This window comes from Myodes glareolus, chromosome 26, assembly GCF_982192425.1.
Source record: "Myodes glareolus chromosome 26, mMyoGla1.1, whole genome shotgun sequence".
Taxonomy (NCBI): Eukaryota; Metazoa; Chordata; class Mammalia; order Rodentia; family Cricetidae; genus Myodes; species Myodes glareolus.
Genome location: NC_142051.1, coordinates 10,211,767 through 10,234,144, shown reverse-complemented (window position 1 = coordinate 10,234,144; position 22,378 = coordinate 10,211,767). Strand labels below are relative to the sequence as shown.

At 45.6% G+C, this 22,378-nt stretch overlaps 1 protein-coding gene across 1 annotated transcript in view; it reads right to left on the bottom strand.

Moving 5' to 3' along the window:
- Lrig3 (leucine rich repeats and immunoglobulin like domains 3) overlaps positions 1 to 22,008 on the bottom strand; it is a 48,945-nt gene extending 26,937 nt beyond the window's left edge. Inside the window, exons 1-3 of the mRNA XM_048418468.3 lie at positions 21,510 to 22,008; positions 15,906 to 15,977; positions 15,613 to 15,687 (exon numbers count right to left, since the gene is read on the bottom strand). Coding sequence (XP_048274425.3) covers positions 15,613 to 15,687; positions 15,906 to 15,977; positions 21,510 to 21,745 — 383 coding nt within the window. The 5' untranslated portion in view covers positions 21,746 to 22,008. The remainder of the gene's footprint in view (positions 1 to 15,612; positions 15,688 to 15,905; positions 15,978 to 21,509) is intronic.
- Positions 22,009 to 22,378: the final 370 nt, after the last annotated feature.

Genomic DNA, 22,378 nt, shown 5'->3' with positions numbered 1-22,378 from the left:
CTCTGCAAGCACATTAAATATACTGACTGGTACAGTCTGGCCTGGCCATAGGGAAAGACTGATCTCAACATAAACTTACAAGCAACCAGCTCAACATGGTATACAAAGAAATAACAGGCTAATAATGAAAATACAACAGGGTACAAACACACAAAAGGGCATTTATTTCCAACATTTCTCTCTCTGTGTCTCTCTTTCATTCTCTCTCTCTCTCTCTCTCTCTCTCTCTCTCTCACACACACACACACACACACACATACACACACACATCAAAACAAAGTTTCCTTGAGTCACCTTGAAAACTACTTTGGATGAAACAACTTAACTCCACTTAATATCATACTTCATTTAAAAGAAAAATTTGGCAGGCGAAAAGCCTCTCCTGTGCAGATAAAAATAAACAGCCTTTGCTCACCTCTGCGAACAAGATAATGAGGAAGTCTCATTAAGAGAACACACATGTTTAGACTGGCCCGCTAGCAGTGTGCCATCGAGTGAGAGCCGACTGTGGAAAGTTCTGCATGCAGACAAGAACAGAGCCCCACGAGGAGGCGGCTGTCAGTTCTTCTCAGCTCAAAGCCAGGTCAACATCAAGCATAATTATCTTTTGGATCACAAACAGGATAAAGACGGCTACAGTACAGCATTTTAACAGCGGTCCGACAATAATCAGGGTTCTGTATGCCTGCCAGTTATAACACATGTTAAAATGAAAAACGGACCGTAGGTCAAAAGCCCATTCATACCACATACAACACAACCCTTCTTCACTGATCCCAGGTATAAAAGTTCAAGTTGGTCCTCTGTGTAAACAGAAATTGACAAAATATTCTAAAAGCGGGAGATAAAGCAGGTAGTTACTGAAAACTTATCTTAATGTGAAATTAGTATGCACAATAAAGCTAATCTGCTCTGACAATACAATTTTTAAGTTCTGGGGTTCGAGAGGTGACTCAGCACATAAAAAACACTACCAGATCTAGACCTAACTTTGAACCCTAGGACCCCCATGGTGGATCTCTAGTCCTCTGACCCCTACACCTGTGCTGTAGGTACTCATGGGAACGGTGATCCAAGATGCCTGGGCTCACCAGAAAATGGTACACTCCCTCAGCTGCCCAAGAGGGCAGGAAAGCAAACAAACACAAAGATGACTCCTTCTACGGATTAACTCGCTCAGAGATGAGGCTCTCTGATATAATAATTCAGACTGCCGTGCCCGAGAGGGCATCACTCTCCTCCGGTTCAATGTCTTGCTTTGCTTCACTTGGTAAATCCAACCAGATGGAAATGGAATAGGAAGATCTCACCCAGCATCATGAGCTGGACGCCAAGAGCTGGATGGTGGAGCACTACCAATAACCAGATTTACCACAGAGGCTTCAGGAAGAATCACAGCCCTTAGGATTGTGCCTCCCTCTGAGAGACTTCTTTTTACAATTCGTTCCTTACTGTCCTCAGTTTGTGCCCTCGTTTTCCTGGGCCTAGTCTCCCATTAGCTTTTTCATGTTTAGGAATGTTTCTGGGTCTGGCCATTAGGTGTGTGCAATGTGTTCGGGCAAGAAGCGGTTGTCCTTTCAGGCTGGGAAGGCTTGGTCCTCACAGATGAAGCCAGGCACTGTGGCGATCCTTCACCCCGGGGGTTCTATTCAGGGTGTTCCTACCAAGCCCTCACGAGTGCTCTGCTGCTAGGAATGCTGTGGCAAGATCGCTGTCAATTATCCTGAGAGAGCCTGCATTCAAGTTTGCCTCCTCTCAGAGCTCCTTGTCCAGCCCCAACATGCTGAAATTTCACAGTGACGTACTCACTGCAAGCCTTTTGCTGGCACACAGTAGGTCCTTTCAGTAAAGAGCCATGTTGCTTCTCAGTCCTTAGGTGGTGCATCCCCTCCACCTTTGGTAATCTCTTCAACGTCTACCAGTGTCTTCTGGTGGAATTCAACTCACAGAGGAGCCAGCTTCCTAGGTTCATTCCCTTTCCTCCTCTCTCCTCCTAGTCTCCATCCCTTTGTCCCTTGGCTCTTTCTGGGAGAATTTTCCAACTTTCCCCCAGCACTTCGATTTCTTTGTTAAAATTTCTTTGTTTCTGCATTCTGAACTTCGATTTTACAGCTTGGCGACTGGCTGCATTTTCACCTCCCAGAGGATTTCCCGCTGTGTGTTCTCACTGGGCCCTTCTGCTTTTGTGGCATTAGTGGTTCCTCTTCCTCCTCCAAAGACCAGATCTGTGTCTCCATCTATTGCCGCCAAATTCCTTTTTCCCACTTGTTCAGACTCTCACTTTGGAAAGCATTAGATATTCATTCATATTTTCTAAGAAAGTTCTTTAAAAAAAAAAATCTAAAGCTAGGTGGGGCAGCAAACACACATCATCCTAACATTCAGGAGGCTGAGGCAGGAAGACACTGAGTTCAAAAGCTGCCCCAACCTAAGCAGCAAGACCTTATCTCGAAAACAAAGACAAACTGAAACGAACAACAGCAAAACAACTCGAAGGAAGTAGGATGTAGCTGTAGCCAAGGAGATGGAATTCTTGCCTGGCAAACCCAAGACTCTGGATTTGGTCTCCAGTGGCACATACATCAAGCACAGTGGTACGTGACTTTATCCCAGTTCTCAGGAGTTGAAAACAGAAGGGTCGGAAGTTCAAGGTCATCCTCTGGTTTACAGTGAGAGCCTCCAGGGACACACAGATAAAGAAGGAAATGTAAAGAAAATGAGGGGCCCTGAGCTTACTGAGGACTGAGGGTGGACAGGTCGTCGGATGACAAGCGAACAATGTCATCCTGTAGGTGACAGAGGGAGCTGATTTCTGCTGGGAGGGTTTTCTCCTAGCAAATCCTCAGTCTCTAGTCTGAGGTATAAGGACGGTTGTTATCACCTGAGCAGCAGCAGGGCAGCGCTAAAGTGGGAGGATGCAACCTCAGCATCCACGTTCACATCAGTCTTCCTGACTCAGAGACAACGCCTTCCATCCCACCCAGACTCCAAAAGCTTCCTGCTCAAGTTGTCCTAGAAATAAACTTCCAGTCTCGTGCATCAAATGCAGGGCAGTCACTGGGCTGAGTCAGGATGAGAATGTGGAGGTCTCAATACTTCTTATAAATGGGTTCTAGCTAAGCCTTTTTTGTTTCTAGTCCTATGGGGTGCCTCCACTTTCATAGGCTTTGAATTCCTGAACTATCCTGAGGATCAGCAACATATGTACATGTGTATATACACATACACACACACATACACACACATGCACACACACCCCCCACAGATACACACATGCACACACACTCATACATATGCACACACACATGCACACACACTCACACACACATGCACACATATTCACACATACACATACTCACACACAAACACATGCACACAAACACACATGCACACACACTCACACACACATGCACACACATTCACACACACATACACATACTCACACACAAACACACATGCACACACAGGAACACACACACATTCACACATGCACACACACATATGCACACACACTCAACACATACACACACACTCACTCATATGCACAGACACTCAATACATACACACATGCACACTCACACATATGCACACACACTCACACACATACATATGCACACACACTCACACACATACATATGCACACCCACTCACACACATGCACACAAACACATGAACACACACACACACACACACACACACACACACAAATATTTCACGTTCAGGATCTCCTCCACTTTCTCCCTACATGAGTTTATGATTTATCCCGTGGCTTGTAAACTTTTTATGACATTTTCATTTTGCCTGTGATCTTTCCTTTGTACTTGATGGTATTTACTTTGGGTTTTTTCTTCTCCTTTTCTTTGTTTTATTCCTTTCATTTTAAGGTGGCTATGAGAGGACAGAGCAGAATAAGTGTGCTCCATGTGACATGCTTAGCACACGTCTTCTGCAGTATTTCATCAGTAGCACCCCATTTTCCTGAAAAGAAAGCAAATATTTACCACTCACTCACGTCTTCCACATGAATAAACCGTTTTATTGCCCTGAACAAGGAACTGTCACTTCATAATAAAAGCAAGACAGCATGGCTGTCGAAACCACAAGTAAATAACCAGGTATCACAGAAGGATTACCTGTGCATGTATACACCAGGCTAAATTAATTCTTTTCTATTTGGTTCGCAGAGCAACAGGCAGGGCACATGGCAGAGTATCCTGGTCTCCCTGGTCCCTCTGAGTAGACCCAGAACACATGGTAGTTGTGATCCTATGGGCAGGTGCGCTTGTGCCCCCATTCTGAGTGCACCCCGGCATTGAGCTTGGGGATTCTTATCATCACAGAGGACTTACTGAACAGGACTGGCCAAGCCTGCGAGAAAGGGGCAAGAGGGTTTGCGCCCTTGAGATGGCAGGGGCTGGGACTGGTGCAGCATGCCTGGAGTCTGGCACAGAGACGCTGAGGCAGCAGAACCAAGGCAGTGCATGTTCCCTCTGCAGTGAGACCTGTCCCACCAAACAAACAGTAGCAGAAGGACAAGTGGTGGACAAAGAGCTATTAAAAAACTTGTGTTTAAAGCATGCGATGCCCACACTGGAAGCTTCCTCCCCACCACAGAGGAGTAAGTTCTAGCATTACAGCCATAGTGCGGGTCTCTCTGGAACGGGCATTCACCAGAATGACATTCAGCCCCAGATGTGTTCTGTGGAGAGGCCCAAGGATCTCTCTCTCAAGGATCCTTTGCTTCCACCGAGGAAAATGCCTCTTCTAATCCCCAGTTATGACAATTGTGCATAGACATTTATACTGAATAAAAAACTGGGTCACAACAGTTACATATCAAACTGTTTCTAATTCTGTGTAAATAATTCTGTTTGTTAATTACAGGTTGTGGTGAGTAGGAAAAGGAGACAGACTCATTCTATGAAGTGACTGTGTGCCCAAATCTGTAAGCATTTTTCATTGGAAACATTCTGTCATCTATTCTAGACCAAAGCCATGAGTGGGATTACAAAGAAAACGGTGACAAAATTCAAAAGCACCTCTCTCTCCTTCTCAATAGATGGACACACACACACATATATATGTCTGTTTTTACATATGTGTTTATGTTCATTTTGACTATTGCATGTTATATTTCTTTGCTATGATAAATTTGAATTGCCCATCCATAATAAAATTGACAGTTCACAAATAAATACCAAATGTTTCCTATGCCCTAAAGTATCCAAAGTGTAACTATTCCTTTAAAATCTCCTTTTGCCTTCAACCTTATTTTATAGACTGCCAGACTGCTCTATCTTCTGGCTGAAGCTATACACAAGAGAATGAGACAGCCAGGCAGGTGGTTTAAAGGGAGAGAAAAGAGGTACTTGTGTTTATAATTGCCTTTCCTTTCATGTTTTGAATTTAGTACTTAAGCAACATTCATCCAAAGGAAGAAGAGGGCTCTTGGTCACAACACTGTTTCGCTGGTTTGGTCTTCAGCAGACAAGAGTCCTGAACCCCTGGCCTTAGGGAGCCATCAGAGAAACTTAAGCAAGAAAAGAAAGAGGCAAAAGCAACTAGAACAGAATAGAGGTGCATGTCGAATCTTGCCACCGCAATCATGAAAAGCTAACTGGCTAGAACTTTGTTTTGTCTGTCTTGGCAGAACAAGCCCCACTTGGCATAGAGATGCTTCCTCAGAGAAGCTGTCCCCAGTGCTTCAAAGCGACACTTGAAAGGGTTAATCCCAAGTGGGGAGGAATGGGGAGGCTAGGATAGTGCAGGTGATCTGGGCCAAGCATTCTAGTAGGACAAGCTCAAGGGAGTGGAGGTCGATTTTAGGGACTTCAAGGAAGACCACTGGGGAAAGATTGCCCAATAGGTCACTTCTTTCAAATCTACCACTCTTGGTTTTGGGAAGGGAAGAATCAAATTTAGTAAGTAAAAACAAATTGTAACAGATAGAGGAACTGAAGAGCTAATCGTGTGATTCACTAGGAGCAAGTCATGTAGTCAGGCCTCTATCCATCCAAACGTGTACTGAGAACCTCCCATGTACCAAACACCAAACACCAAACACCATCAGGCGAGCTATATCCTAATGGGCATAAAAATAGAAATGACATCGCTTTGGGTAGGTTCCATTTGGAAGAGAAAAACAGAAACTTTAAAATCACAAATACAACTGGAAGAAATAAGTTTACAAATACACTTAAAAACGTAAAAATGGCTGGGTACAGTGACCCAGGCCTTTGCCCAGCACTCAGGAGGCAGAAGCAGAGAGATCTCTATGAGTTCTCAGCTAGCCTGGTCTACATATCAAATCCCAGGCTAGTCAAGACCCTATCCAAAAACAAACAAACAAACAAAACGACAAAAACAAACAAAAACCCCAAATCAACCAACTAATGAAACAAACGAAATCCCATAAAAGTAGAGCCTGAACTGAGTCTTAGGAAGTGGAGACCAGAGTACTCGTGCCATACAAGGCAAAGGAAACAGGACTGGAACAAGACAGTCCCTCCCGGAACCCAAGGAATAACTGCAGAGACAGTCCGGTTTGAAGAAAGGTGGCAGAGCACTGTACAGCCAGGCCAAGATTCCACTTTTGACCTAATGAACCTGGAAAAGACACTGAAAGCTCTCCAAGGCCATGCAATGATGACAAATACATATTTCAAATTCAGTCACTCTAAGCAGAGAATTGAAAACCCAGTAAGTCTGTCTTCTGGGGACAGGCTGGTTTAAGGAGTAAATGTGACGGTGAACTCACAATGCGGTGCAGGTAACAACTCTGTGCACAGCAAACCCTTCTATGTACACATCAGACAGAAACACTGTGAAGTCCAAGAAAAGAATGCCACGTAACCTTTACTCCGTGAACACAACAGTACCTGGCTTACATACATGGGAGCCGGGTAGAGATCTCTAAAGCAAAACCCTTTGCATGCAGGAAGACACTAGTCTACTCATCCATCAACAGGACAGGGAAGAATTTTGCAGTTAAGTTGGTCACATTCCATCGGCTCCTCTACAACCAGATGTGGGCAGGCACTGGGTAGGGGTTATGCCCACTTAATCAAAACAAACCTTGTTGGCTCCCCCTTAGAAACCTATGTTTTACTTCCGGTTAAAGTTGATCCTCAACTTTCTTAATTAATATGACAAGCTGGTGACCTCTTTTCCAATACTGACTTAGGAAGGTTTTGATTAAAACAACTATTTGTGCTTTCACCTCCTAGTTATGAAGTAATTCAGACACGTCACTGCTTGAAATTCTCGTAATGCTTGTCTTCCCATACGCAACTTGATTTCTGAGCTACGAACCTATGAAAATCACTAATACTAGATTTAAAAGCTAAGAATTAAGCTTGGTGAATTCTTCAGACAAACTTAGTCTGACACAACCAAACAACAGTACCTTTAGTGAATCCCAAACTAATCCAGAAGTCTGATTTCTGTTTGGAATGCATGAGAACTGTATAATTAATATGGCTGTATTCACTATATAAATAACAGACTATATATGTCTCCAGGTTTATGATAGAATGGCACCCCAGGAAGTCCCACAGCATATGTGGAAATATTGTAAGTGAAAAAATGCATTTAATGGCAACCTTAACCTACTGGTGGTCATCCAAGCTTAGGCTAAACATATCCTAAACATGCTCAGACATGTATTCACCTCTAGCAGGTAAAACCATCTAACAGAGATGTATTTTACAATCAGGTGCTGTCCCATGTAACTTACTACACACACTGAAAGGAGGAATATGGGCCATTGTAGGGGCACACTCAAACCAGCAACCAGCCTAAATGAATACTGAGTTGAAGCATAGTCAAGTTTGGGGGGGGGCGATGTACTATAATCTCATTCTCCTCAGTCATGCTGTCCCACCCCATGCCTGATCTAGAAGCCGGTGCTGTGTCTCTCCCAGAGATGAACAACAACATACTCCAGGGCTCTGACTACAGAACAACTGTAGGATCTGTGGGTGGTAGGCAGGTCACAACTGTTGATTCTCAAAGCCACACGGGACACTGGATTTTGAAAAGGAACAGTATGTTGATTGTCTAAAGGTGGGGAGAGGGGGAAGGCAGATTCGGCTGCTTAAAAAGAATAGAAAGTCAAGGGCTTCTCCATGACTCCTTCAAAACCAGCCAATAAGGAGGAACCTCCATGGCTCATCCTGTCAAGCTATTCACGTCTTCGCCCTGACATCAATGGTCTATCCAGGTATCAATTGCTGCATTTCGATGCCTGGGATGCTCCTAATCCCCTGGGTACCACCTCTCTCTGGTGGTCTTTCCCAGCTCCCTTCCCACTGTTTGATCTACACTGCACAGCACACTACTCAAAATTCACCCCATAAACATAAATTTAGGCTATAAATGTTGAGGGATTTATTTACTATTATTATGTTGTGCTGTCTTTTTTTTTTTTTTTTGAACCACTGAAAGAAAGCTCTGGTTTTTACTGTTAATTCACTCTAAATATAAAGCGCCTTATCTCTGCCTCATGTATTGCTGCCAAGATAGTTTCTGGATGCCACCTTTTTCCCGTGAGTCTCCTGCTCAAAAATCCACATTGGCCCATTGCCCTAGACCTATGCACTTGAGCTAAGCCCACAGCATACTGCAGCCACTGCAGTTGTGGTTGCTGGAGTTCCTCGGGAACCTCTCAAGTATGGAATGCCATTTGCTCTGCAGTGGGAACTGAGGAGGCAGATGGGAAGACATCTCTGCCCGCTTGTACAGATGTTGTAAAGAAGGCCACTTGGTTGTTCTAGCCGCTCAGCAGCTCAGACCCGAAATAACCACACAGAAACAGTATTAATTAAATCACCGCTTGCCCTATCAGCTCTGGTTTCTTATTGGGTAGCTCTTACATATTAATTTAACCCATCTCTATTAATCTGTGTATCACCATTTGGCTGTGGCCTACCGGTAAAGTTCCGTCCAGCATCTGTCTCCAGTGGGGCTACATAGCTTCTCTCTGACTCTACCCTCTTTCTCCCAGCATTCAGCCTAGCTTTCCCTGCTTCACTAAGTTCTACCTTGCTATAGGCCAAGCCAGTTTCCTTATTCACTAACCAATAAAAGCAACACATAGACAGAAGGACCTCCCACACCATAAAGACAAACAAAGAAGAATTAATTAAGTCTGCCTAAGGTCAGACAGGCCATTCCTGTGAGCCAGACACAAGCCAGTGCCCCCAACTCCAGCCCTGGTTTCCCCTACTCCAGAGGGTTCTATGTGCGTCACATCCACTCAGCTTCTTCAGGAAGGCCTTCTACACAAATGGAGTTGCCCAGAGCTGCTGTGTGGACAGAGAGCATAGGAAGACATGAGTCTCATAAGATGCAACAAATGGCCCCCCACACCCTACACCTGTGAGAGTTTCAAAACAGAAACAAAAGGAAAATCTGTGTGCTGAATAGCTAACTGCATTAGTCATCTTGGCTGGGCTGGGGCGTTAATGAGGAAGCACTTCTGGCTGCGTGTAAGAGAACATTTGCAGACAGGGTTAACCTCGGAGGAAAACCTGGGCATGAACGAAGGCAGTGCCACCCCACAGGCTGGGGCCCACATGGGACAGGATGGAAACAGAGAAAGCCCTCTAGTGCAGAGGCCTCGGTTCTCTGCTTCCTGGCCACCAAAATATCCCTGTTCTGCTCTACTAAGCCCTTTCTCACATGATGGACTCAAACCTCAAAATCTGAATTTAAGGTGACCTTTCCTTCCTCGTCTTCCCAGGCATCCTGTTACAGAGACAAGAAAGACTGGCTAGCAACTACCATCCTTCTACAGATTCTACAGAACCGGAAGTCCCTGCCCCCCCCCCCCCCCCACTACCTCAAGGGCCAATGCTCCCTGCCACACAGTGCTATTTTTTGTAGTGTCTCAGCAGCTGAAGACCACACACCAAGGGACAGGTGTCTGTGTCTCCAACACATCTCAGGTACAACAGGACAAAAGACAGGACGGAACCACATGTTATCCACAGTAGGTTCAGAGGCCAGCAGTGGGGCAGCCACCAGTCACCAGCAGTCCTTAAACGCAGGTGAGAATTTTGTACAGTCTCCCTCTTTCACCCCAGAAATCCAAGATGGCTAGCTTTCTTCTGAGGGCGGCAGCTCAATCTTGTGGAATGTGTGTGTGTGTGTGTGTGTGTGTGTGCGCGCATGTGTCTCTACCATTGGTTTACACTCAGAACTCGTTAAAGTGGAGCACAAAGTGTAAGGCAGGATCACCATGCAAAACCTGGGTCTCTGGACACCAACCTGGGTGACTTACAAAGACAAAAGAAAAGGCGGCCATGGCGTCTGGGACAGGCTCTCATTGTGGAGTCATCTAATGAATCCGGAGCTACTTAAATTGCTTCTCTTATTCTTTTTAATTTGGTCTTTTTAATTAGTGTTATTGCTGTTGGCATAATTTAATATTATTACTTTACCAGGCATGCATAGTTGAACACGGTAAATATTTAGCCACAGGTTTAGACCATGTATATAAAAGATCTGTCTGAATTATGCTAAGTACACATGGCTTTCATACGTTAACCAGGCACCGACTGTACACTGTATCCCTGCAATAGGACACTGAGCCCCAGAAGTCTCCAAGCACAGAGGAAAAGGGTGGAAACAAGGTTATTTGCTAACTGGGCAACAGGAGACATACAAGGAAGGCAAGGTGGGCAGGGTAGGGCCAAGCAGGCTTCGAGAGGAGCCACAGCCTCCCGCAGATACAGGGAGGCCCTTGCTGAGATCTCGCCTTCTCAGTGCATCGTTTTCTCTCTGCATCCCCTTATTTATTTTACATTTTCACTTATTTATTGTGGTGGGGGTACATGAGCCACCGTGCACTGGTGGAAGTCACAGGACAATTGGTGGGCACTGGTTCCCTCCTTCCACCATAGGGGTTTGTGGGAAACGAACTCGGGTCCTCAGGCTTGGCAGCAGGGGCCACTGAGCAATCTCACTGGGTTTCCCTTCTATCCTGTCCTGTCTTCTTCAGCCATGCCCATTCCTTAGTCTTTCTTCCCTGCTTTATTTTTCTCTCCAAGATCTACCTTGCTCTGTGGACCACTCTTAATCGATTTTTTATCTTCCTGCTTCCACGAGAGGTGAGATATATCCCTGCGGTGAAGGCAAGAATTCTTGTCTGTATTGTTCACTGCTGACCTCTGACCTCACAACGGCAAGCTGACACGTAGTAGGGCTCTGCCAATATTGGCCATTCCTGCGCACATCAAAGGACAGCTGCCAGAGCTTGTTAATCACACCTTTATCAGGAGACAAAGCCACCTTGCCTTTGAAGCTGGCTTACTGATTAGTCTTTCTCTCCCTTCTTGCTAGAATGAAGCTCCCACCATAAGAGGCAGTCTGTGGGCTCTGTGCTTGAAGCAGATCCTGGCATAGAACATAGATTCACTGCGTTCTAGGTGAGTGAGTCATTCCCCTCCCCATCCCTCTTCCCTTGGGTGGACCAGATGGCTTTTCCTGCCTTCTCCCCACAAATCCTCAAGACGACTCTGGGAGACAGGTACTGCTCTCCTTCTCATTTTAAAGAGAGAACACACAGAGAAATGCCTGCTGTGGGCGGGGCCAGTAATGAATCCCAGGCCTCTTGAATTGAGCTTTGTGAGCTCCTCAGTGAGGCTTGGAGATGCCTTGCACTCAATGGCTGCTGGCCCACAGGCCCATCCTTGAGCCTCACTGCTTGTGACCTTTCTCTTGGTGAGACCCCTCCATAGATCAGGGCAGTCACCACGCTTTAGTTCCACAGGCTGCAAGGGTAATTCTTGGACACCTCCAAGCTGCTTTCTATACTGTCGCCAGGGTGATGTTTTCAGATACTACATTTGATCCTCTTACTGTTACAAATCTCTAATGGCTTTTTACTGAAGTTGGTGCTTTGAAGTTAACTGGTACTTAGAAGAACAATGCTGGGGTGGGAAGGGAAGAAGTGGCTCAGTAAGTAAGGTGCTAGACAGGAAGATCCTGAGGCTAGCTAAGTGAAATGGTGATGATGGTGGTGGTGGTGGTGGTGGTGATAATGATAAGGGGAGGTTGAGGCAGATGTCCAACATGGCCCTCTGGCTTCCACATGGGCACAAACACACAGTTGCACACTTGTAAAAAGATGGCAATATCATCTTGATTGTGATATCGACCTGATTGACATTTCAGTGAAACGTTTATGTCGGAGCTGATCAAAACCTAGGGGGCTGTCCCAACAGATGCTCCTGGCCCTGCCCCCACCCTGCCAATAGGGACTCTCCAGGAATGGGGTCAGAGGGTGTTCATTTTAACTCCCGCAAGCACTGCTGGCAGTCACTGATTTAACACTTTTCATCTCCAGGGCACTTGGCAAATGTCTGCAGGTCAGGCCGTACTCTTTAAGCCATCAGCGTCAAGACAAAGATTTGACCAGCCCTGCTTAAACACATGATTCACAAATTAAACCTCCCTAACTCACGTTACAGGTTTCAAAAGTGCATGGAGCCTGGCTAAGTCATGTCACGCCACATAAAGTGTGTGGTCAATGGGTTTACTTTGGGATGCGCTCATCCCGCGGGTTATTCCATTTCTAAAAGACAAAACAAAAAATAAACAAATCCCATCCTGCCACAGCCATGCGATGATTTGAGAAAGGAAAAAAAAAATCAATAATTAAAAGACACAGAGAGAGACACAGCCTATGCCTTGCCCCAGCACAGTGAGCTCTGAGCCTTCTGGTCAGGTCTTCTGTATTGTAAAAGATTTGTTATCAGAGACAAGCTTTGCCAGAGGACACTCAGCCAGCATTCCAAATCGCTTATATTTTCCCAGGGTTCTAACGGCTGATCTGAGTTTCTTTTTGGACCAGGGGTGCCATCTGACCCAGCATTGGCTCCCATCACCCACAATTACAGACAGAGACAAATATGTTACCAGTTAGTCATCTCTGAAGCCTGGGAGGGCCTTGCGGCACGGAGAAACAACAGCATGAAGCTGGAGTGCTAAACCTTTATCCTTAGGATGCATTATACACACAGAAAATATATATCACAAATTTTATTTTATATAAAGATTGTGATTATATGCACGTAAAGACTTCAACTAATTTTTCCTTTTTTATAACATAAATAGTCCAGAAAAATATTTTCTTCCAAAAATATATAGAAAAACAAGCAAAAAAAAAAAAAAACCCTGATAACAAAGGTCAAATGGTGTTAGAAACTACTTTGAAAAATGCAACTTAAATCTAGTGCTAAGGCAAGTATGGAATCTGAGTCATGTCATGAGGGTTAATACTTTATTTTTTTTTTGCAATTTCAGAAATGTCTTTAAAAGTTCTGATATTTAGCTGAGATTACTTCCAAGGGCTTCTCTATGAAGGAAAATAAATATTCCATCTACACAGCATGATACAGAGGATATTAATGTTTTAGAAATAGTAACTATATATTGCAATATCCAGAAGAGTTTTCAGGAGAAAACAAAATACTTGTAGTTAGAAGCTTCCAGAGAAGTAAGGTTTTCAGGATCTTTAATCGGGCATTCCTCATACAAATCACCACCACGGGGGGCTTCCGAAGCTAAGCCACAATCGGGCCACTCATTATGTGAGGTGAACAAAATAGTGACTGCGCAGAGGTACGATGGCCCATGAAAGGGAGAGGAGGTGAGACTGTTGAGGCTAATTTGACGCACAGCCTCACGAGAGCTAACCGCATACAGACACAGCGTGTGGAGGGGTCGGAACTTTTCCCATTCGTCCAGCCTCTAGCTCGCTAGCTAGAAGGGATGGCATCCAACGGGGTGGTGATTGCTCTTCAGTTCCAAGAGAGATTCCTAACTTTCTTCCATGTTCTTAGGCGTTCAACTCTACGACATGCCAAACTGAAGGCTGTTACACCACCCACCCAGAGCCTGACACACTACAGACCCCCAGCCACCAGTGTGCCAGGTTGTTAAACATGTTAACAGAATCGGCCAACACACAGCACAAAGACAACAGGATGAGGAGACGATTTAAAAATCCCCCTTGGTCAGACAACTCCCGAGGCTGCAAGACACACTCCGATGCCAATAAAACACGAAGAGTTTCGATACTGATACGAAAACTCTGTTTTTAATTCAGTGTTTATTTGACAAATACCAAGTGCCTTTTCTCTCATTCCTCTCTGGTCCTGATCTCCGGGAAAACCACATCAGTATCAAATGCCACTTAGTTTTTATTCAAACAGGAGACGGCAGACTCGGCGGCTGCACGGTGACTTGGCTGACCTGGGCCTTCGGTAAAAACAAACCACTATAAATCACCAGATGGAAGCAATTGGAGAGTGATCACGTTAATTAATTGACCAGGCTCTCCTGAAATTTACTATATAACTTCAACCCTTCCAACACCTTTACCAGAAAAAAAAAAAAAAAGGAACAACGGTGGCTTTTAATCAAGCTGTTTAGAGGACATGTTTTAACTTTAGAGACAAGTAAATTTTTAATTACTTAAGGTCAAAACGGGAGATCGCTTAATTTTAGAAATTACACCTGGAACACATGAGATGCTACTTTTAAGTGTTACAAAGACAAGATGGTTCCCAAAGCTGACCTCAGTAATGAATATAATACAGAAAATTCAACACAATTTTAATTGTATGTGAAAACTTGGCAAACATTTTCAGTTGGGGTTTCTAATGTTATTCCCACACCAGGAGCCATACTTATAAGGTGATGCAAGATGACTCATGGATAAAGAGCAGATTCTGCTCTTGAGAGGACCCTAGTTTGGTTCCCAGCTGCCACATCCAACAGCTGATAACAGGTCCAGGAGATCCAGCGCCCCCTTTTGGACTCCAAGGGTACCTGCACTCACTCACATGCACACACATCCACATACACACATAAGTCAAAATAAAGACGATACCTCCATGGCATATTACCAATTTCCATTATCCTCACAGGAAGTCTGAGCATTATCTACAAACATTATGTAATGCAGCATCCGGTTCCCACGACAACCACTGAGCAACACCAAAATTTAAATTCTAATCTACAAATCGTAACCAAAACTCAAGGCAGGCAGCTTCTTTTGAATCCTGGAAGTCAGGTTAGCAAAGTTAGTGAAGTGTGTTTTTGTAAAGATGCTTGAGATGGTAGTAGTTCAATGGGTTGCCTAGCAACCAAGAAGCTCTGGGTTACACTCACCCCATCTCCCCCCAACACACACCCAGCACCAAAACAAACAAACAAACAAACAAATAAATCCTTGCAACTTAGAAGTGGAAACAAGTTAGTCTAAATAGGCCTTCCTTATTATGCCCTGGAAAGGGTAGTCAGTCTGCTTATAAGAGCTACATGTTAGTCCATAGAAATCAGTGGTTCTCAACCTTCCCGATGCTACAACCCTTTAATACGGTAACTCACGTTGTGTCAACCCCAACCATGAAATGATTTCATTGCTAATTCACAATTGTAAATTTTGCTACTGTTATGAATCATAATGCAAACATCTGATATGCAGGAGATCTGATATGCAACGCCCAGAGGGGTTGTGGCCGATGGGCTGAGAACCTCTGATACAGGTAGTACCTGCTGCTCTTACAAACATCCACAGGGATGGTGCTGACAGTCACTTACAAGGAGAGCTGTCTAATATTTGCTGAGACTGGTCCCAGGCTTGGAATGATCTCCAATTCATTGTTATTCAGCTTCCTAAGGATGCCAAAAGGACAGAAAAGGCTAATTAGGCCATATGAAATCCAAAGATGGGAAAACACTATGCATTACTTAAAGGCATTGCCCGAGCTAAAAGTTAAAAGTTCAAAGAAAGGTCTTATCATCCAAAGGTTCATCCCTTGAAACGGTCTGGGGTGGGGAGAGGAAGGGAGACATTTTATGCAGTCCTCATATAGGAAGTAATGGGGACTCACACTTCTCGGAGGTTTTGGAGGTGGCTCAGGGAACTTGTCTGGATGGAAGATAATCTGTTGTGACTCAGGTCCCTGTAAGAAAACAAAAGTAATATTACAAGCAATTTCTTTAAAAGTTACTAATATCACTTAGCGGCCTACTGGCAGAGCAGGGTTTGGAATTCTCTCTCTCTCTCTCTCTCTCTCTCTCCATACCAGTGACAAGAAGAGAAATAATTGGACCACTATGTCCACGATTTAAATGGCAGCCAAATGCCAAGCTCAGAACGACAAACTCTGAGGACAAATTTCATTTAAAGGGCTGGCAGATTCAAATACCTGAAGCCCACAAGCATTTTAAGAGCTGTTTTTTGGCAGATGGTGAACAGACCTTTCATGAACCTTAGCTTGCTTCACCCTCTCATCTATCTCTCCACCCTCGACTTGATACAATGACATCATAGACTATGAAAAGTGGCTAATTAGGCAGGTTACTGAAACAAGGACTCCGAAGAAACATTTTTACTATCAAAATATTAAGTACCATGTCCTTACCGCAGCCAAAGGAACAGAGGTTGACGCCCATGGGGAGTTAGTTATTTTAGTTGTTTTTCTGCATTAAGGGACTAGATTACTAGTACAGGGTATGTTCGTGTGTGTGCAAGTGCACACGCCCAGAATGTACATGCTCAAAAGGATACATTTAAGAACTATTTGAATTTCAATATCCGATCCTGTAGCACACAATATAACCACAACAACCATCTAATAACGCAGGGCAAGTGGTACCGCGTTTTAGTCGCTTAAGGAAAGGGCTTCTCCTTCAAAGGCCCAGTCAAATTTCGTGACAATTCCCACAGGCATCAAAATACCGAAAGTAACTAACTCCTAACCATACAGTGCTCTGGGTTAGGAAGGGTACCCAGCATCAAGATTCAAGGCGGGGCAGGAGCAACAAAATCCAACAAATGTTTCAGCGTCCCATCTACATTCCTCCGAAGCAGTGCAGTGAAGACGAAATGGGGGGAGCGATCAGTGGTAATGAGGTTCACGTGCAATGTGGTTGGAAGTTCCCCTCTGGAAGAGGCTGACTGATCCGAAGTTAATTCCTCGGCGTTTAAAATGAAGGCATTTAAATAACCAGAGTTTTAGGTAACTAAAGTTAGCTGCTGACAGGCGCGAACCACGCTACCTACCTCAGAATGTCCTCCCACAGACAATAGAAACACCGAAATCACAAGGGTGCCGCTGCTTGCTTAGGCGACAACTCGAAATTAAGGACCCTGTCATTTTCCACGCTTTTCGTTTTGAGAGCGAAGCCCTGATTTGTGTGTTTCGCCTTACACCAAAATAAAAAGGAACTTGCAACCATTTTATTCCAGCTCTGTTTGCCTAGAGACCTACCAGACAGTAAGAGGCATGAGCAGATTTGTTCTGGAGGAGTTATAACATGAAGGGGGGGGGGGGGGAGGAATCTGGCTCCATTTTAAACTATAAAAATCCTGCAATTACAGCCACTGCTGTGCATGCTCACCACGCTGGCTGCAGCCAGACACTTTCCCCTCACAGCCCAGCCAGCCCAAGTCCATCTGGAGTTCATCAAGGAAGCCCTGAGCCCAACAACTCACGTTGGCGGCCAAACAAAACCTGTGTGCCTTTAGCACCCCCAGACAGTCACAGACTGCCCACATGGCTTAAAACATGACCAAGAAAAGAGTCTTCCACCTGGGACGTTAGCCTGGCTCCACAGACAGTCATTTGGACCTACTTAACTCAAGAATGCTGAGCCTGCTCCCACCCCACCATTGTTTCCTGTGTTTGAAGGCATGGCGGGGAGGGGGCAGGGGGGAGCAATCTGGTATTTACATTTTAGACAGTTGGTTTTCTTTTAAATTAAAAGGAAAGAAAAGCTCATTGTAAGGATTACTTCACAGGGAATCCTGGGAGGAATGAGATTCAGGTGCTGAAGTTTTCCTCCAGTAACAGGGTGAGACCCCTGCCCCCCACAAAAGATCTTCAAACCGGGAAACGGGCTGCAGCCCAGTGCACTTTCTAAGGACACTGGTTTCATGTCTGCCAACTCCGGCAGACACACATATCTCAGTTACTGCAAATGCTTCCATCCTGAGCTCTGGATACTATTGAAACTACACTAAATGTGGGAGAAGAAAAGAAAAGAAATTCTTCAGTGACTTTTATTGCTAAATACGTAAAGCCATGGAACTTTTAATTTACCTAGACTTAGATTTTAAAGTGATATATATTTCAGAAGTAATTGCTTTCTCTTTCCTACATGCCACATTTCCTACACCCTCCCTATATTATTTTTACGGATGGAACACTTGAGAGATTCAGGATGTAAAGTGTCAGTGTGTTCTTGAACCCAGGACAGAACCCGTTCAATAGCAGGGCAGATTCTTTGTTGTGTGAAGTTCCATGAAAGAACATTGTCCCTGGCGAACTTGACTTTTTACAAGATTTGCTGTGATGAGGCCAATGTATGGGTGGCGAGGCATTAACTGTTTACCCAGAAAGCCACTGGGCACAGCCTTGGGAAAGTCAAGCCCTGTGTATGGCAGACACTCTTCCTTTTAGCAAGTGAGCGAGCATATGTGAAAATTATTAATTTTACCACATTCGGATCGAGCTATCATATTGCTTTTGGAAATCTGTCTTCCAACTCAAATCTGAAACTGCAAAGACAGAGGAGTTGGAGCTTCTTAACCCCACAGAGGCCTGCCCAAGCTGCTAACTCAGCAGAAATATGGATAGCCGAAAAACACAAAGGCAGGCTGTAGCTGTTTTAAAACACTGGTCCAAAGCGACTCATAAATCAGCCTGCTGTGCTCGAGGTTTGGTCTGGAAAATATAGAAGAACAGCTGTGGGAATCATAAGGACTGGGACTCCCTCCCCACCCCCACCTGGAGTCAGTTCCAGAAGAGTCGAAACAGGCCAACACCAAAGAAGTCAGGCCAGCACAAGCTACCTTTCGGACTTTCGCCTCAGCCCTGTTAAGAGCTCAAACATTTCCACGTGATAAGACACATCGTCTGAAATTCCAACTAGAATCTAATAACACTTGTGGTTCCAGTTGGCAATCCAACAGTTTTCCCCCTTTGGCTAACTAATGCGTTTTAACAAGCCCTCCTCTTTGGGTTCGGAGCTCTGGAAGCACAAAGATTTTCGAGCGAGGCTCCAAGCAGTTACGTGTTTAAGAGCCACTTTCATTAAAGAACTGCAGGTTTGTTCTAAAAGCAGAAGTGAGTACAGTGTCATTATTGTTTAGCTCCAAGCCCTCAGCCTTCCACACACACACAAGGCGCTCCTGTGTCAAACGACAACTGGATGAAGTGAGAAACACACGCGCGCACACACACACACACGCGAGCACACACACACGCGAGCACACACACACACACACACAGCACAGCACAGATGTTCATAAGTTGCAAACTCAACAAAGGAAACAAAGAGCACGCAGCATATTTTCCTGAACTTTCTCATAAACTATCCCAAAGACAAACTTCTGCTCTTTGAATTTCCCGAGGAAAGGAGAGCTGTGCTAACAATACACAGTCTCTCCTCGCGCCCTGGTCTTGGATGCCGTCTCCTTAAGAGCTTTTGTAATTAAGTAAGATTTAACTAGCAGCAGCTTACACCGCCTATTGCAATACCAAATAACAGGGGGGAGAACTCAATTGCATGTTGCTTTTTGAGCTTCTTTGAGGCGAAGAACAGACCTCTAGGGCTGTGAACACAAACAAAAGGAACACTGGCAATAAAGAACTTAAGACCACATGGTTTGCTGACACCTACAAAGATGGTCAGAAGTCACACAAGTACAAGAATGGGAAGGCCGGTCATGAGCGATCACAGCAGGGCCCCTGACAAGAAACTAAGTGCTTATTTATACAAGTGGAATGTATTTTCACGTACATTTAAGGAATGTGGACTTGTATTGAGACAATTTACTACTGGCGGAAATGTAATTAAAGACTGTGCTAACCAAATAAACTGTAATTTGTTTTTAGTGTGCCACCAAATTATCTGCAAAACAAAATCCTAATTAGGTCAGCTCCCTTTAAGAACGTCTAAATAGGTATTGAATCCCCCTTTTCGATTCAACTCAACTTCCAATCCAGGTCCACACGGTTTTCTGAAAAGCATCTAAGTTCCAAAACACAATGCTGTGTACTGACAGCATTTAATGGGCCACCTGTCATTGAGAAACTACCGGATAAAGTTAGACTTAGTAAGCGTGTCGAAAGGCAGTCCAGGGGAGCCCCGCTGTAGTTTTCTCTCTCATTCCTCTATTATCCATAGGTGTTTAGCCCCAGGCACTCACATGTTCAATTCCATATGTCGTCAATGGGGCCATTCTGCTTGCATGAATGCAGCAGCGACCTCCCCCCACCCCACCCCCAAGAGGCAATTGAATGGAATTAGCCACAACTAATTGAAAGTCTTCCTGCTTTAGGCTCAAGCCTTTATCTCCCCTTTCACGAGTAATAAAAGCTGCTACATCAGACATTCCATAATCAGCCATTAAATATCAATCCAATTCTCGTTAATTCTATTTCCTTATTAAACTGCTTTTTAAACCAGGCATTTTGTTTGATGGTCAACAGTTTATAACTGATGAAAGGCTTTAGGCTGGCACACTGCTTCAAAAACACGATTTCTTAAGCTGCTAGACCAAAGCTGCAGCCACTATTGTCAAGACCTACTACGATTGCTAAAGTGCTGAGAATTTCCACCAGGCCTACATTTAAGAATCTTAAGTATAAAGTGCAATTTGATTTTGTTAAAAGCAGGACAACTATTTTAACTAATTTTTAATATAACATACAACTTTTTTTTTTTGCTTATGGCTTAAACACCCCCCTCCAATTTTAAGAAAATTAGAGGATAGTAAAGAAAAGAAGAGTTGACATTTACAAGAACTCGCATTTTCAAGTAAATAATATTTTCTTCCGTGTTCTTCCAAACAGTTGGCAGTGACCTCTCTTGGCTTAAAATTCCCCAAACAGCACTCCACGCTGGCCCTCAACCTTCCTAGCGCTGCTGCTGAAAGAGGTGTCCGTTCTGAAAACCTACTTCCTCCCTTTGCTTATCGACAGATCAGACTTCGCACCCAACTTCTCACCGGAACCAACACACTTCACAAAGTGGCCCGGGAGGGAGGCCGATGGTCTGCTAGTGTGAAATTACGCACAGGAGAGGGAAGAGCGAGCACCACAAGAGCGTGAGGAGCGGGGTTCTATGAGAAAGGCGCATACATACGCAGCAACTGGGGACAGGCAGGGACTCTAAACCACTGAGAAGCTAAGGTTGGACCAGTTTCCCACATAATAAACTCAGAAGAAAACGTGTAAAATCCGGGGATCTCGCAGACTGGCTCCTGCGGTCGCGGGCGTTCGGTACACTGGCCCTGGAGTGGCGAGCCAAGCACCCACCTGCGCGGACGCAGAGGGAGACTTAAGTTCCCCGCCGGGCTCCACTTGCGGCCTGGGCGCACACAGTGCACACTGCACCCTGATTCCAGGCCTTGATAGATTCCACTCGTCCCGCACTCTTCGGCCGGACCGTCCCCTCCAACCCCCGGGAATGATATTGATACTCACAGCCGGGCGACCCAGGCCGGGAGAGGATCAGGAAGGCGAACCAGCCGGCGGCGGCTGCAGTCTAGCAGGTCCCCGAGGCAGTGGCAGACGGCTGGGCACGGACGCCCAGCAGCATCGTCCGAGAGCTGCCCTGGCTCCCCGTGGCCTCCGCTCCCCGCAGGGCCCGCGCGTCCCAGCCCGGCGAACAGCAGCAGTCCCAGCGCCGCTGCAGCAGCTCGGAGCCTAGGAGCACCCATCGCCGCGCACCCCGCCGCCTCCGGTCGGCCCAGAGCTCCGTAGCCTCGTGCCAACTCCTTCCCCCACTCCCCCGACGAGCACCGACTCCCAGACCGGGCTGGACACCCGGATCGCCGCCTCGTGCTCCTCGCAGCTCAGGGTCGGCACCCAAGGCCTCGCATGCCCGCGCGCAGCGGGAGAGCCAGCAGCGAAGGACGGCCAGTCGCGGTGCGAGCAGCCCGAGCGGCGACCGAGAGCTCGATCGTCCTCAGAGAAACTTTTCCGCCAGCGGCGGGCGGCGGGGCGCGAAGTCCCGGCGCGGCCGAGCGGGGAGGCGGGGCGCGGAGGCGGGCGAGCGCTCGCCCATTGGCCCTCCTGGAGCCCGCGACCACGTGACAATAACAAGGCTCCAACCCCTGGGGCCGGCGTCCAGGAGAAAGTAGAGCTGAGATTGTAGGAAATTCCGAGTTACATTTTCCAGCGTCTGCAGCCAGAAGTCTCCGCTATGTCCTGGGAACCATAGATCAGATGGAATGGAAGGGCAAAAACGAGCCAGCGGAGGACTGAGACCGCTGCTGCTCAGAGGTGGAGTTAACTTGGGGAAACTTTAGGGAATACAGTCAAAGTAGTTTTGGTGTGAGGGAGCTTTTTCA